This window comes from Mycteria americana, chromosome 5 (genome assembly GCF_035582795.1).
Source record: "Mycteria americana isolate JAX WOST 10 ecotype Jacksonville Zoo and Gardens chromosome 5, USCA_MyAme_1.0, whole genome shotgun sequence".
Lineage (NCBI taxonomy): Eukaryota > Metazoa > Chordata > Aves > Ciconiiformes > Ciconiidae > Mycteria > Mycteria americana.
The window spans coordinates 38,154,225-38,168,429 of NC_134369.1; the positions used below are offsets into that span (position 1 = coordinate 38,154,225).

General features: G+C 43.4%; 2 protein-coding genes across 2 annotated transcripts in view; one reads left to right on the forward strand and one right to left on the reverse strand.

Annotated features, from left to right (window-relative positions):
- Nucleotides 1-3,047: 3,047 nt before the first annotated feature.
- CHRM5 (cholinergic receptor muscarinic 5) lies at nucleotides 3,048-4,634 on the reverse strand. The gene has a single exon (XM_075501508.1). It carries the CDS (start codon nucleotides 4,632-4,634, stop codon nucleotides 3,048-3,050), a length of 1,587 nt encoding a protein of 528 aa, XP_075357623.1.
- Nucleotides 4,635-10,226: 5,592 nt separating this feature from the next.
- The window catches only part of AVEN (apoptosis and caspase activation inhibitor), a 102,528-nt gene continuing 98,549 nt past the window's right edge, over nucleotides 10,227-14,205 (forward strand). Inside the window, exon 1 of the mRNA XM_075503019.1 lies at nucleotides 10,227-10,597. Coding sequence (XP_075359134.1) covers nucleotides 10,346-10,597 — 252 coding nt within the window. The 5' untranslated portion in view covers nucleotides 10,227-10,345. The remainder of the gene's footprint in view (nucleotides 10,598-14,205) is intronic.

Consider the following 14,205-nt stretch of genomic DNA (forward strand, 5'->3'; position numbering starts at 1 on the left):
AGGCTGGTATGTATGAAAAGGGAGAGACAAAAATGATACCCCCGTCTGTGGGAAAATTCAATATTCAAAAATATTAAAGTGTGCTGAGTCGCTGAAAAGCTTAGTTAGGGATGTATATTTATGCATCTATATTGATAATACATACATATCTATATATATGTATGTGTATGTAATTACGTATAAATAAAATGTAATTTTACAAAAAAAGATCTTTTCACCAGTCCATGATCATGACCATAATCAACTATAGGATCAGTAAAAGGTTCATGAAAAGGACAGAAATACAGATAAAAAGATTGTTCTACACTGTAAAAGTCCCACAACACCTTTTAAAGGCACAAAGTATAACTTGAAAACAAAATATAATTAAGTACCAACTGATACTCTGATGAGGATCACTTTTTTCTTTTTGTGGTTTTGATTTTTTTTAAGATAAACATCCTACATAACAATAAAGCAACACACACCTCTTCATATAATTCTAGGTATTTACAAGGTACCCATGTTTGGCCATGTAACATCTCACATGGTGAAGTGCTAGCAGCATAGTTTGAGCACATATTTCACAATTACGTTGAACCAACATTTTTGCATCCATCACCATGTATTCTAATACATTTACTGAGCACAGAGTCCATAAACATTTACAGAACACTCTTGTTCAACAGAAGCCAAACCCAACAAAAAATAGCCCATTTAATTTCAGTAGAAGCCAATGCTTTACTTTAGCAACAACACTGCAGCTAGCAGGAACTCTTACTACCTCATAAATTTTGCCTTTAACTACAGCTTGTGCCACAGAGGGACACATTCATTTGCTAAAAATCAAACACAATTTACTGAATGTCTGATCCAATGTAATATAAAATAAACCCACTATAATAACCAACTTGTACATAGTTACTGTACACAGGAAAAGCTCTGGATAGTGACAGAGGAAAGATGATAAAAGGATCTTTATGAAGACCCATATACTTTCCTTTAATAAGCAATCATATGCTAATGCACAAAAAATAATAGGCACAGTATGGTGTGTTACAAAATCAACCATATGAATTTAGAGAACATATTTTTACATTATTACACTGCTAATCTTTCACTGACACAATTTTCCCCTCTGGAGATTGGGGATAAAAAATATTAATTACTCGTACTGTGGTTGTTGACATGGAGGAATTCTTTATCTGTAGGGAAACATTTTGATGGTATGATAATTTAATAATTATACGAACAATTTCACTGAGAGCAATGGTACATTCAGGATGACTAATACAATCCCTGAAATATGCAACCGGGTCATGCCACCGCTGCAATGTCCCACTAAAGCATACAGTAGATATAACATGCAGATTGGCCCAAACTAATATTCCAGAGCATCTCACCCCAAATTTTGATGGAAAGGCTAGAACTGAAACTTTGTGTACATGGAGATCTTTCTCATTTATTCCTAAGCATTTCTTTACTTTAGGACTTCATTCCTTCATTCCTGTCGCCATTAACTTTGTTTTCTCGTGGCCTTTTCCGAGGCTTCATGTTTGTTCCCACCACAAGCAGCCAGGTCACCAGCTCCGTTCCAATGGCCTTCTGCTGAAGGCAGCCCCTCGCTTATGCACTCACTGGGTCCATGCTGCAGGACTCCTGCCAATCTAACACAGACATCAGCCAGGCACATGCAGTTCAACCCTGCCACAGAAGTGTCCTCACCACAAACCCAAAGCCCCGGCAAACCTCAGCTAGTGGCCAGAGTCTCAGCTCATTGTAACTAGGCCAGTACAGCCCAGTCCCAGAAGCCACAGCCGTCAGAGGGGTTGACTCCAGCCCCCAGTACTGTAGCAGATACGGTTCTGCTGGACCAAAAGATAGTGACTGGGGACAACTTATATGTTCAAACACCTGATGTTGACTAGTGTTTGTAAAGCTAGTTAAAGATAAAAAGTGCTATGAAAGTCCAAAGTGTCCGTAATAGTTTTACAGAAATACTCAAAAATTCCTTAAAAAATCTTTCTTCTTTCAGAGATGCCAATTCCGTCACTGTTTATAATAATTTCATGATATATAGGTAAATGCACAGAGCATCAATACATACTTTTCTCTTGTTCTGCATCATTCCATCAGTAATGGAAACTTTTGGGGCAAGGGGAAGGCAACAAAGGAGATTGGAAAAAATACTTTCCTTGTGTTGTAAAGTAGATAGACTACATCCATTATGCTTTACAGTCAGTTCTGATTTGCACCATTGTCACTATCGCATAAAATTTTCAAATTTCCTTAAGAGGCATTGGGAAATGGAGAAATTTGGAGGTATCTGCTAACCATCACCATTTTTTGCAGATGACAGTGACTTGCATGATGGAACTGAGATTGGGACTGGCTTCTTCATATACAAAATACTTTATCTATTTCCTCCACTATGAGCCCTTCCTATGTCTCCACAAAAGTCATCCTTAAAGTGGAAATTTTCTCAGTATTACGTTCTCCTATAATATGTGTGTTCATTTGGAGTATTATGAATCTCCCTAACCATTTATTACTGGGGATGACAGCATTTCCCTCTTTAACTAGTCCTTGTTTCATTCCAACAGCAGGTGGAAAAGTCTCAAAACAGAAGTAATACGAGCTCCATTGCGTGGTACATTGAAAACAAAATAGACAATACACTATAAAGGAACTATAGGAAGAAACAGTTCTGCACTACAGGGACATAGATGGGATGACCTGACCTGATGACTGGATGACCATTCCACTCTAATTTCTAGTAGTTTATAATTTACTCTACATATTCTCAGCCTGAAAAAAAGGACAGAAGACCCCAAACATAATAACTTTAATGCAGACCTACTGCATAATCAAAAACACCCTGTGTTACTCACAGCAGACACTGACTTCTTTATCCCAAGCACAGTACTTTCATGCAAAATTTTACTTTTCTGCAGAATTTTTTTAACCCCTAGACATATAAAGCAACAGCTTTGAAAAGACAGAATTACAGTCAATTTACTAGGTTATGTCAATATCTATTTTCCCCCTTATCCCTTATATAAGAGCAATTATGGCAGTCTGGTATTGCCCTGCCAGTATAGTTTCTCTTCCACTTTTTTCTTTTTCCACTGGCAGAGAAGCAGCATCCTAAAAGTTTTCCTGAAAGTTTTGTTACAGAGCGCATAACAAATGGGGTTAACAGTGCTGTTCACATAGCATAGCCAATATCCAAGGTGCCACAGTGTCAGGGGAATGCAGTCAGAGCAGAATGTGGAGATCAAAACCATGATATTGTAGGGAGTCCATGTGATGATAAAAGCCAAAAGAATGGCACTTAAAGTCTGTGCTGCTTTGCGTTCCTTTATAAGAACCATCCGTTTCCTTTTAGTGATTTGGTTATTTATATTTGGATCCATGCTTTTGATAGAAGGATCCTTTGACAGAGCAGCAGAACAAGGAGTTATTTTTACTTTACGGCAACCATTGTTGGCTTCCTGGGTGCCATCAGCCTTAACAACCAACCGAAATTTATAGGCCACACATTTTTTACTTTTTTGTACATGGCCTTTGGCAGGTGACAAAAAGTATTTCTGGTTCTCAAAATCATTTTCTTCAGGTTGGTCTTTGACAACAACATCCGTACTCTCATTAAACTCTTCTGCCTTACCTTTAGATGGACTTTTGTAAGTTACTTGGAAAACCGAATCAGCGGCAAGCTTATCCTCCTCTTCTGAAGATGCGTAGCTGCTGCAGGTGGTTAACTGGTCAGCCTTAGCCCAGTCGTTACAAGTAATTGCTGCCTGAGAGGCTTTCACCGTAGCTGACGTACTTCGACTAGATGAAGACCAGGAAGCCTGACACCTCTCTCTTTTGACTAAGTTTTGTTGCTTGCAACTGAAGCAAGACTTCAGGAGAGCTTTCTGAGGCTTTATCATCTCAAACTCTGCCACAGACTCCGAACCCTGCAGTTCAGCAAGGTCCTTGGTACGTTTCTCCGTCTCTTTATAGATGCGGCAATACAGAATGGTCATCACAGACACTGGAATGTAAAAAGCAGCAATAGCAGTACCAAAGGTGATGATGGGCTCATATAAAAACTGTATCTGGCACTCCTCAGGTGGTACTGTTCGTTCACCCACAAAATACTGCCAGCACAAGATTACGGGTGCCCACAACACGAAGGAAATTAGCCAAGCCAGACCAATCATGATGCCAGCTCTTTTGGGCGTGCGTTTGGCCCTGTAAGTTAAAGGCCTTGTGATGGAAAAATATCTGTCAAAACTGATGACTAGGAGGTTCATTACTGAGGCGTTGCTAGCTACATAGTCCAGTGCTAGCCACAAGTCACAGGCAAGGCTTCCAAGAGACCAATGGCCTATGAGTATATAGGATGTATAAAGGTTCATGGAAAATATTCCAATGATGAGATCTGCACAGGCAAGGCTGAGCAAGTAATAATTGTTGACAGTTTTGAGCTGACTGTTAACCTTGAAGGATATCATTACAAGAATATTTCCCACTATGGTTATTAAGCTTACAATTGCAGTTACAGTGGCAATAGTAATGACTTCCCAGAGGCTATGCCCTTCTAACTGCTTATGGTTGATGGATGAACTGTTTACAACAGTAGAATTGCTGAATAAATTTACTTCCATTCTTGTTCTTGGCAGGATCTTAGCACTGGTGCATATTGCTGTCTGTACTCGAAAATATTCTTTTGGAGACAGCTGCGAAGATCAAAGGAAAAAACAGAAAAATAAAGCAGCTCATTAAATAGCACAGACTTCCATTAGAGTTACCATAAAACACTTATAAAACAATCTATCAAATTATTTGTGCTCTCTTTTTGCATTTTGATTATTGTTTCTACCATTTTTAACATAACTAAAACACATAAATGTACCTTCTAGCACTATGTACTCTGGCATCTTATGGCATTTCTAAATACAATCAAAACAACTATTGTTTCTTAAGACAGCCAATCACACCAGCTCTTATATTTTGAATACCTTAGGAGACACTCTACATATACTTAAAGACAAATATTTAAAGTTTTGCAGTGCAATAAAACAGTGGGTCACTGTCTTGTTTCCTACAGTACTATGTAGAAGACATGTCAAGATTTCAGAAATTATCTTTGGAAAATTTGGAGAAGTCACCAACAACAGAAAGAGAGTAAGAGGAAACTGAGGCTGCATGGGGAGTTAGGAACCATGCTGGCATGGTGGCAGCGAGAAACAATTAGGTGTTAGAAGTGCTTGGCGCAATTGAGGGGGAATCTTTGAGTTAAGGAAGCAGGCAAGGCCAAGAAGAAGTTTTTGGAAAAATAAGTTAGGCAGGAAAGACTTTTTTCTATTAGGAGATCTCAGGACAGAGGAGACTGGGTGAGGCGTGGAAGTGCAGTTTGGGTAGTTTGGGTGAGTGAATGGTAGGGTTGAGGGTAGAAAGGAGTAAACTGAAGAGGAAGCAGCAATGGATGACCACAGTGACAAACAATGCGACAAAAACAATTTCATACTTGCATAAGCAGCAAAAGGTGGAAATGGCACCACTGTCACTCTACTAATGCATACATTCCTCTGATGTCCATCCCTTCCTACATTCTTCACTGCTGTTTTCTTGTCCCAGTGAATGCATGCCTGAATTGGGCAATTTGGTTCTTCCACAGATATCTGCTGGTTTTTGAGTCATTCCATCACATCAGATGATGCTAATCACTTGTTCGACTTAATCTTGCTAGACTGTGTGATTTTGGAATAGTCAAATAATTAGTTTTTTAAGTCAGAAATGAAAGATAATTTATTAACAGTTTGTTTATTGGGCATCTAGCCTGTATAAAACTGGCTAGACGATCCCTTTTTTCAAAGCAGACACAGGTTCAGCTAAAAATTATCACATAAATCACCTATTAAAGTCCAACTCTAAGTCTTTAGGATTCTGTCTGCATCAGATGTCTACTATATGCTCCTCCCTATCCATCCACACCACTTCTCTGTGTTTTCATCTTTCATCCTAACTCTCAGAACATTATTTTCTTTGGTCTTGGCAAGTGTCTTCTATTAACTGCAAGCTTTCACAGCCTATCCCCTTCCCACATGTCAACATCTATCTTTTGTACCAAGTAGTTGGGTCCTTTCTCTCATCAGCTGAACACATCAATATTTCATAGCTACTTGCTGAATTTTGAGAAAAGCATCTTATTTTCTTTCATTGTCCTCTTATTTGCTTTCATTGTTTCCTTCACTTTTGTCTCAGGTCTCCTAAATATCCACAGAAGTGTATCATCTTTCTTCTTCAAACTCTCCCTAACGATTATCTCTTGTTGTGATGAAATTCGATAATGGTAAGTTTCCTGGTGTACTGAGGCCACTGTCTATCGTACTACCCAAAATGGTTCTCCTCCAGCTGTGTGTGTATGTCATCTCCTGTCTTATATTTAGGTGTTTGTGCATCTGTATTCTGTTTATACACAATGTATATTGAATCTAACTCAACAGGATTCTAGTTCATGTGCAGGCCTTGCAGCCGAGTAATAATCATAATATATGCATGTTGACCATCTGTACGCTTGGCTCTCTACAGCCTCCAGAGCCAGCCTAGCAGCCAAGAACAGCTAAAGTGCCACAGCAGTCCTAACGAGCCCTATGCAAGGAAAGAAATTTCATCCTGGTTCTGCATTCTGCAAAGACTTCCCCTGAGTCAGAGCTGTCCTGATGGCTGGGCACGCTGGCTTTACAAATCTTTACACAACCTTGAAGTGTAGGAATTCATTTAATGTGAAACAAAGGTGTGTGGAGCAGCTGCACGGCTGTGACAGGTAGCTGAGCTGTGAGAGATGAATCTGTGTGTCTCTGCTACCTCACGTGGCTTATGCTTCTTTTTCTGTGGACGGTCAGCACAGTTGTTCTGCATGTCAACAGCTCTGTGTGATAAAATTTTTAAGCATGGCAGTGTGGTAATAGGTTTAGCGTGGCAATGTCAGGGGGCAGGGAGGGCTGGCTGCTCTGCAAGGGAAGGTGAGCCATGGGTGGAGCACGATACCAAGGTAGGTGGGAGCAGAGACCTCACCAAGAAGAAGCAGGATATGGAGCAGCACATTTGATTCATGATCAGTGCCAGAGACAGTGATCAGGGTCAGACATAGTCCAGTGATTGCACAGTGAGTCCGTAGTGATGAGGCAGGTCCGAGACCAAGCCAGGAAGCCCAGCCAGAAGGTCTGAGTCAAGATCAAGGAGAAAGAAGAGCAGGTGTAGATGCAGCTGCTGCCCAGCTGCGATGTAGCACAGGCAAGGGCCAGCGGTACAGCCTCAGCTTAAAAGCAGTTCCCAAGGGAAAGGAGAGGGAGGCCCTCACTTCTAGCTTTCTTCACAACAGGTCTTATCAGTAGAGCAGCTGACCTTGGACTCAGCCAGCTAAACTCTAACGTAGCCAACAGTGCTCCTAGAAGGGGGCTGCGCTCCGGGCCTTGACAGCTAATGTACCTGAAGCACTGCCAGGGCTCATGACTTTTTTGCAAGTTGCAAGATTTCAGCAAAGGCTAGAGATGGTCTTAAAAAGGCACCAGCTATGAATGTCAGGCACATGGATAAACCTCTACTAACTTCTACATTTGCCTAACACCTGGGGTTGAGCAGCTGCTTAGGACGGTTATACGAGATTGTTTGAACTTTCTGCTTTTTTTTTCCAGAAGATGACACTTTTCCCAGAAGAGGGGAGACTAGAAATTGCATAGACACTGTGGCCTGTAATGCTTTGTCTTTTGCCATAAGTAGCAAGTGTGTCCCTCTCTTAGGTCACTTACCCTCCCTAACATTAGGATTTAGGAGGAAAGACTGCTGAAGCTACCCCACATGGATTGCAGACTTCAGAGCAACAGGAGAAGCAGAAATTGTTGTTGTCCTGACACAATTGTTCTTGGTTTGAACCAACATGGGTGGGAGGAACACTGGTAATATGGTATAGAAACTATAATTAATTTCTAAATAAAAAGCACTCCCATTATCATCATGCAAAGCCTTCCCTCCCTAATGGGCTGTTTTACTGTGATGCCTATAAAAATTGACAGTAGCTAACCTGCTAGTATGCAAAGATTTCTTCCTGGCATGTTGACCATTCTCCTCATCTCTTCTTACTTTATTATCTTTTGTCTCATAGGTCTGTGTTAATACTTTGCGGTGTTACCTTTTGTTCTCTATTTGTGTATCACTCAAGGCAATAGTGCCTGTGAGTGGGACTTCTGTGTGCTATGGTAACATAATTTATGTTAATTGTCTATCACAAGAGATGATAATAATAGGGAGATCAAATTAAATTACGAAATCAACATGCACATGTACAGTATCATGACTTTGCTATCTGTCTCATAATTATTGATGCATGAACTTCACGGTTGTGAGTTGCAATGATATTTGCTATTTGTTGCCAAATATTAGTGGGGTTTTTTTTCAGTCTAGCTGTAAGTATTAATTAATGTGAGTTGTTAAATTTGTACATATAGTCAGCTTACAGTTATCTGCAGGCAGATTGTTCGTGTCACAGATTAATTGCACCACAGATGCAAGCACAACTTGGGTTCACCAGGTTTTATTAGCTTTAGCTCAGCACTGGGTCTGCCAGACCTGTGCTGGCTGCACAAGGAATCATTTAGATGTCTTTGCAACGTGCTTGCCAGTGCTGCTCCCTGTTACTTGATTTATGGGCTTGTGTTGCACTGGAGTCATGCTAAGCTTATTTACTGATTTGCTGCATGCTATACCCCAGAACTAAGCAGCCCTTACCACAGGTAGTAGTGCAGAGACACTACAGCCCATGATTTCACAGTACAGGAGTTTTGGTGACATTTTGCTGTAAGGACTACTGGGTTTAAAAACCCTTCAAAACCAGACTGATGTTTTAATGTGTGTTGTCAAATGACAGCCTGCGTGCTCAAGAGCGATGAGACAAGCCTGCTGTTAGGGAACTGGTGAACTTCCCTGAGGACAGCACAGGTGCCCACCTAGTTCAAGCAGAGCAGGACAAACCAGGCTAGCTCTGCGGTGCAAAGCTGTTCCCGTGTCCCTGCTCTGCATCCTCAGAGCAAGACGCTCCTCAAGAGGCTGCAGAGTCACCTCATGTGCTTCATGTAGGGCAGGCTTGTGTGCAACACCCTGTCAGCCGGGGCTCGGTGGCTTTTTCCCTCATTTGCTACAGGAAGCTAACTTTGGGTCCTGCACTTGGGCCACAACAACCCCATGCAACGCTACAGGCTTGGGGAAGAGTGGCTGGAAAGCTGCCTGGCAGAAAAGGACCTGGGGGTGCTGGTTGACAGCCGGCTGAACATGAGCCAGCAGTGTGCCCAGGTGGCCAAGAAAGCCAATAGCATCCTGGCTTGTATCAGAAATAGCGTGGCCAGCAGGACTAGGGAAGTGATCGTGCCCCTGTACTCGGCACTGGTGAGGCCGCACCTCGAATACTGTGTTCAGTTCTGGGCCCCTCACTACAAGAGAGACATTGAGGTGCTGGAGCGTGTCCAGAGAAGGGCAACGAAGCTGGTGAAGGGTCTGGAGCACAAGTCTTGTGAGGAGCGGCTGAGGGAAGTGGGGTTGTTTAGCCTGGAGAAAAGGAGGCTGAGGGGAGACCTTATCGCTCTCTACAGCTACCTGAAAGGAGGTTGTAGTGAGGTGGGGGTCGGTCTCTTCTCCCAGGTAACAAGTGATAGGACAAGAGGAAATGGCCTCAAGTTGCACCAGGGGAGGTTTAGATTGGATATGAGGAAAAAATTCTTCACTGAAAGGGTTATCAAGCATTGGAACAGGCTGCCCAGGGAAGTGGTGGAGTCACCATCCCTGGAAGTACTTAAAAGACGTGTAGATGTGGCACTTACGGACATAGTTTAGTGGTGGACTTGGCAGCGTTAGGTTAATGGTTGGACTTGATCTTAAAGGTCTTTACCAACCTAAATGATTCTATGATTCATATGGCTTTAGCTAAAAGCGCTGTTTTCTAAACATTACATGATTTTTGTTTGTTTGAAATACACGTGGAAAGGTATTCGTTCTTCACTCCTTGCTCGTTGAGATTTGCAGAGGGTACACGGACAAACGCTCCCGAGGCGCCTGCCCAGGGCTCGCCCCGTGAGGAGCGGGGCAGACCGCGGCCCCCTCCGCCGGGGAAGCCGGGCCCGCTGCCGAGCTGGTGGCCCGGCCGCGGGGCTGCGCTGCGCGGCCGTGCGGCAGCCGCCGGCGCCACAGGCAGGGGGAGCTGCCGAGGGCGCGGGCGCCGCCCGGCGCCGCCATTTCCCTCTCTCGGCCTCCCATGCGGCCTTTCCGCGAGTAGGCGGGGACCGGCGCGGCACAGGCCGGCCCCGGGGAAAGGCGCAGCCCGGCCATGCAGCCTGAGCGGGGCGGCAGCCGGCCCCGCAGGGAAGGTGGCCGGCACGGCCGGCGGCGGCCCAGCGGCGCGGAGAAGGCGGCCGAGGCGGCGACCGAAGGAAGCGGCGGGGACGGCCACGGCCGCGGAGGAGGCGGGGGCCGGGGGAGAGGCGGCGCTCACGGGCACAGAGGAGGCGGGGGCCGGGGCAGGCGAGAGCCTCGAGGTCGCGGGGCACCACCGCCGCCCGCCGCCCACCACCACCGGCGGGTAAGCAGGCGGAGAGCCCGCCCTCCGCGGGAGCGGGGGGAGGCGGGGCTGAGCGCGGCGGGGCCCCGGGGCAGCCGTCGGGGTGCGGGCACAACCCTTCCCTCTCCTCCCCTGCTCCTCCCCTTCCCGAGGTGGAGCCAGGATGGGAGCTGCAGCCTGCGGCTCTTCCTGGGAGTTTGAGGTGGCGGGGAAGGGGTGCGGGGCCGCGGGGTGCAGCGGTGGAGGGTGCCGGGACTGCCCGGCGTCACCTCCCCGGTCAGCTCGGCACCTGCACCCGCCCTCTCCTCCCTCTTCCTCCCCTGAAGCAGCAGCAGCAGCCAGCACCTGCTGCTCCAGTGGAAACATAGACAGGGATTTTCTGGCCGAAATACGTTTATAATTTTGTGCTGAAAAATACAAGTCTCGTTTGAAAAATGTATCTGAAAAATACATCTCTGTTCGCAAATAGAGATGAAGAATTGCCGAATATTTTTGGCACAGTTGATTAGAAGTCGAAATGAGTGTGTGTCTTGTCCCGCCTGTGGTACTAGCAATGAAGACATGGTAACATAGCTCATCTTACAGAATTGGTATCTTGTGATTCACTGGAACACGTATTTATCATTAATGCAAGTTGATGGTTGTGCTTTGACCAATTATAAAGTGTTTTAGCAGATTAAAAGTAGCACAGACATGCCTAAGCGTACCTAAACTACACCTTCAATTTCCTGCAGAGATGGTAAAATGCTTTCTACAACCCACCATGGTATGAGATCAACACTGTGCCTTTAAAAACAGTTTCCATTTATACATGTGTTGACAGTACTACATTCAGATTGTCTTGGTTCTGTTAGCGTTGTTGCAACATAGAAATCATGGTTGTCCCTGGATTGGCAAAAAGATTACAATGACGACCTAATACTGATTGGTGTTGGCAGCACTGGAGCACTGGGAGTCCTAATGTAGATGGACCAGCTGCTACCCCATTTTCAACATCATGTTGATTAGATTCACTTTGGCTTTTATGATGCTGTGGCTTCAATTGGACCCAGCCAGTGTTTTATCTGTATTAGAACTCCCATGGTTGCTGGTGGATTTAAAAAATGAAAAACATTCGTCCTTCTTGTCATTGTATTTAGATACATTTTAGCACTCATGTTTTGGGAGATAAAAGATGCAGCTGGATTGGTACTGTTACCTAGAATGCTGGTCGGTAATTTCAGTTGTAAGCTATATAAATTGTTGAGTTTGTACTGATGTGTGCAGACAGGTTTGGATTCTGGATATGAAACAGTAGTGCTCCCTCATAACCCCCAGAGGCATAGGGGAGAAATTCAGCACCTGTATTAGCTGAGGAAACTTCTATCCTGGATTGATTTTTTTTCAAGTCATTCAACCATTTCTTAACTAAGTTGAAATACATTTATATCTGTGTTCTCCTTGGTACTGTTGACCTAGCAGGACCCACTTCATAATTTAAAAGGTGCACTCAGGAAGGGAATCGTGTTATATGTATGTGTTTTTGTCTGGATTGTTGTTTGAAGTATTTCAGGAAGCAGTTAAAATTTTTTCTTTTGGGACAGCTTACAGCATGGTTTGCCTGATCACTGTGTTACTGACTTTGAAATGCTCTTCATCTTAGCCTAGCACAGTGACTTTATTTATTTTTGGCCAAGGCTAAGATGGGTTGGGTCTTCAGAAGTGAAGCAATAGCTAAGATTTTCCCAGAACTCTACAAAAGAGTGTTTAAGCATAATGCTCTTCCTGCACTGGAGGCTTTTGATATTAAGCGCTGTATGGTCTCTTAGCACACCTGCCACAAATCTTGTGTTTAGCAGCGTGGAAGGGACTGGCTTCCAGCAATCCAGCCACAGCATCAACAGCTGTGCCAGCCTGCAGTTGCTGATGTCTAGTTTTACCTCTGAGCCAATCTCATAATTTACCACTTCTGAAACAGGGAGGACCTTCCTCTTCTACCACCTGTGTGGTCAGACAAGCTCCCTTGTACTTTCTTTGATGTGTGCTACATCATGTTTTCTGAACAGATTTGGCTCTTACCTGGCAGGAAATTACCCCCTTTTATTCCCAGTTCCCAAGTCAGCCAAGTGACTTGTTTTACACAGGTGCACCAGCTCAGTGAGAGGTTGCTTGGCCCAGAGTAAGCGGTTTGTGTGAGAGGAGAGACCCTGCTGTCTTTCAGCAACAGTGGTCAGATCTTCTCAAGTGGTGATGTGTAAATTGCAAACCTGGAGAGCCAGGTAATAATATGGGGAATGCGAGTGGTTTTATCACATCACTTTCCTTACTGTGTGCTGAGAAGCTGGAGTCTTCTCTGAAAATCTCCTTTATTTTTTTCAAATGGGCCTTGACATTCCCTGGAGAAGGGAGGCTAAGAACACTGTAATTTTGTAGTATATAGGATTTCCAAGGGCAATTCTAGTCCTTTTGCTTTCTAGGGTAAAAATTGTGGAGGATTACACTCTGCATTTCCACACTGCTGGTGTCAACTTGGCATTTTGGAGGAATTTTCCTACTAGACTGGGATCATTCTAGCATTGTATAATCAGGATTTAGAACACCTGGTATTACTTCCTGAAAATAATTTTAAGTCTAGGTTCTTCTATAGTTTTAAAGCTATGCTGAATGTATAATTTTATTTGTTTATACCCTATTTATTTATAAAACTATTGCTGCTAAGCTGGATATTTAAGTAATTCATTATTGCTGGAGCTTTAGTTGTTGCCTGAGAAGTTTCTTCTTTATTGTGTCTTCAATTATGAAAAGCTTTATGAAAATCTACATCAAATTGTATTAAAGTAACTGGATTTGGATTTCTTGAGCCTACTATGGACAGAGCAGTAAAATGTAAGTAAAATTGTAGGTGACTGGATTCAGTGAAGTGTATTAGGAGTGTTAATAAAACCAAACTTCATTAAAATCTCTTGGAAATACTTAACCATTTTTACAATGAAGTAGAAATTGGCATTAAATTGCATAATATTTTGGCAGCAATATTTCTCAGTCAATTGCATTAATTTAAAACCACTATTCATCTTCAAATTTTGGTTTTTTGGATGTTTTAATTTAATGGTTCCTAAGCTTGTGTTTGAAACTACAGGAGGGCATTATTTCTGACCTGTAGTACAGGGAGAAGAAAGTGTAGTGGTGGCATGTTCAGTTCTCAGTTTTTTGTGGACTGGTGAAGGCTAGACACCACTTTGCATGTTTTACACTACTGTAAGTGTACTGTAATTCTTTGGTTTTAGTAATGGGTGATCAGCTATGCTACTTGCAAAGCCTGTCAAGACCCAGTACTTGCTGAGTCAGTTCTCCCCTCCTCTGTTGGGTGCTAAGGTAGAAGGAGATCAGGGTGCTATTTGTTTATAAATAATTGACTTACTCATACCCTGCATGGTAGATCCAGCTGTGGATCAGAGTCTTAAAGATGAAAGCTTTCATGATTTCTGTCAGATCTTGAGGAGGTAGTTCTCCGAGGAACTCCCCAGCTCCGCTCTTGAAACAAAATGCTGCCTGTCTCAAACACGGAATTGGTTTAGAAATGGTGAGAAAAAGTGGTGTTGTTCCTTGTGGAGAGGAAAAAAGGTCTTGCACTTGTGAGGTCTTTTTGT

Bases quoted from the DNA above. Each gene is read 5' to 3' on its own strand.
- CHRM5 (XM_075501508.1), bottom strand. From the start codon at position 4,634: ATGGAAGTAAATTTATTCAGCAATTCTACTGTTGTAAACAGTTCATCC.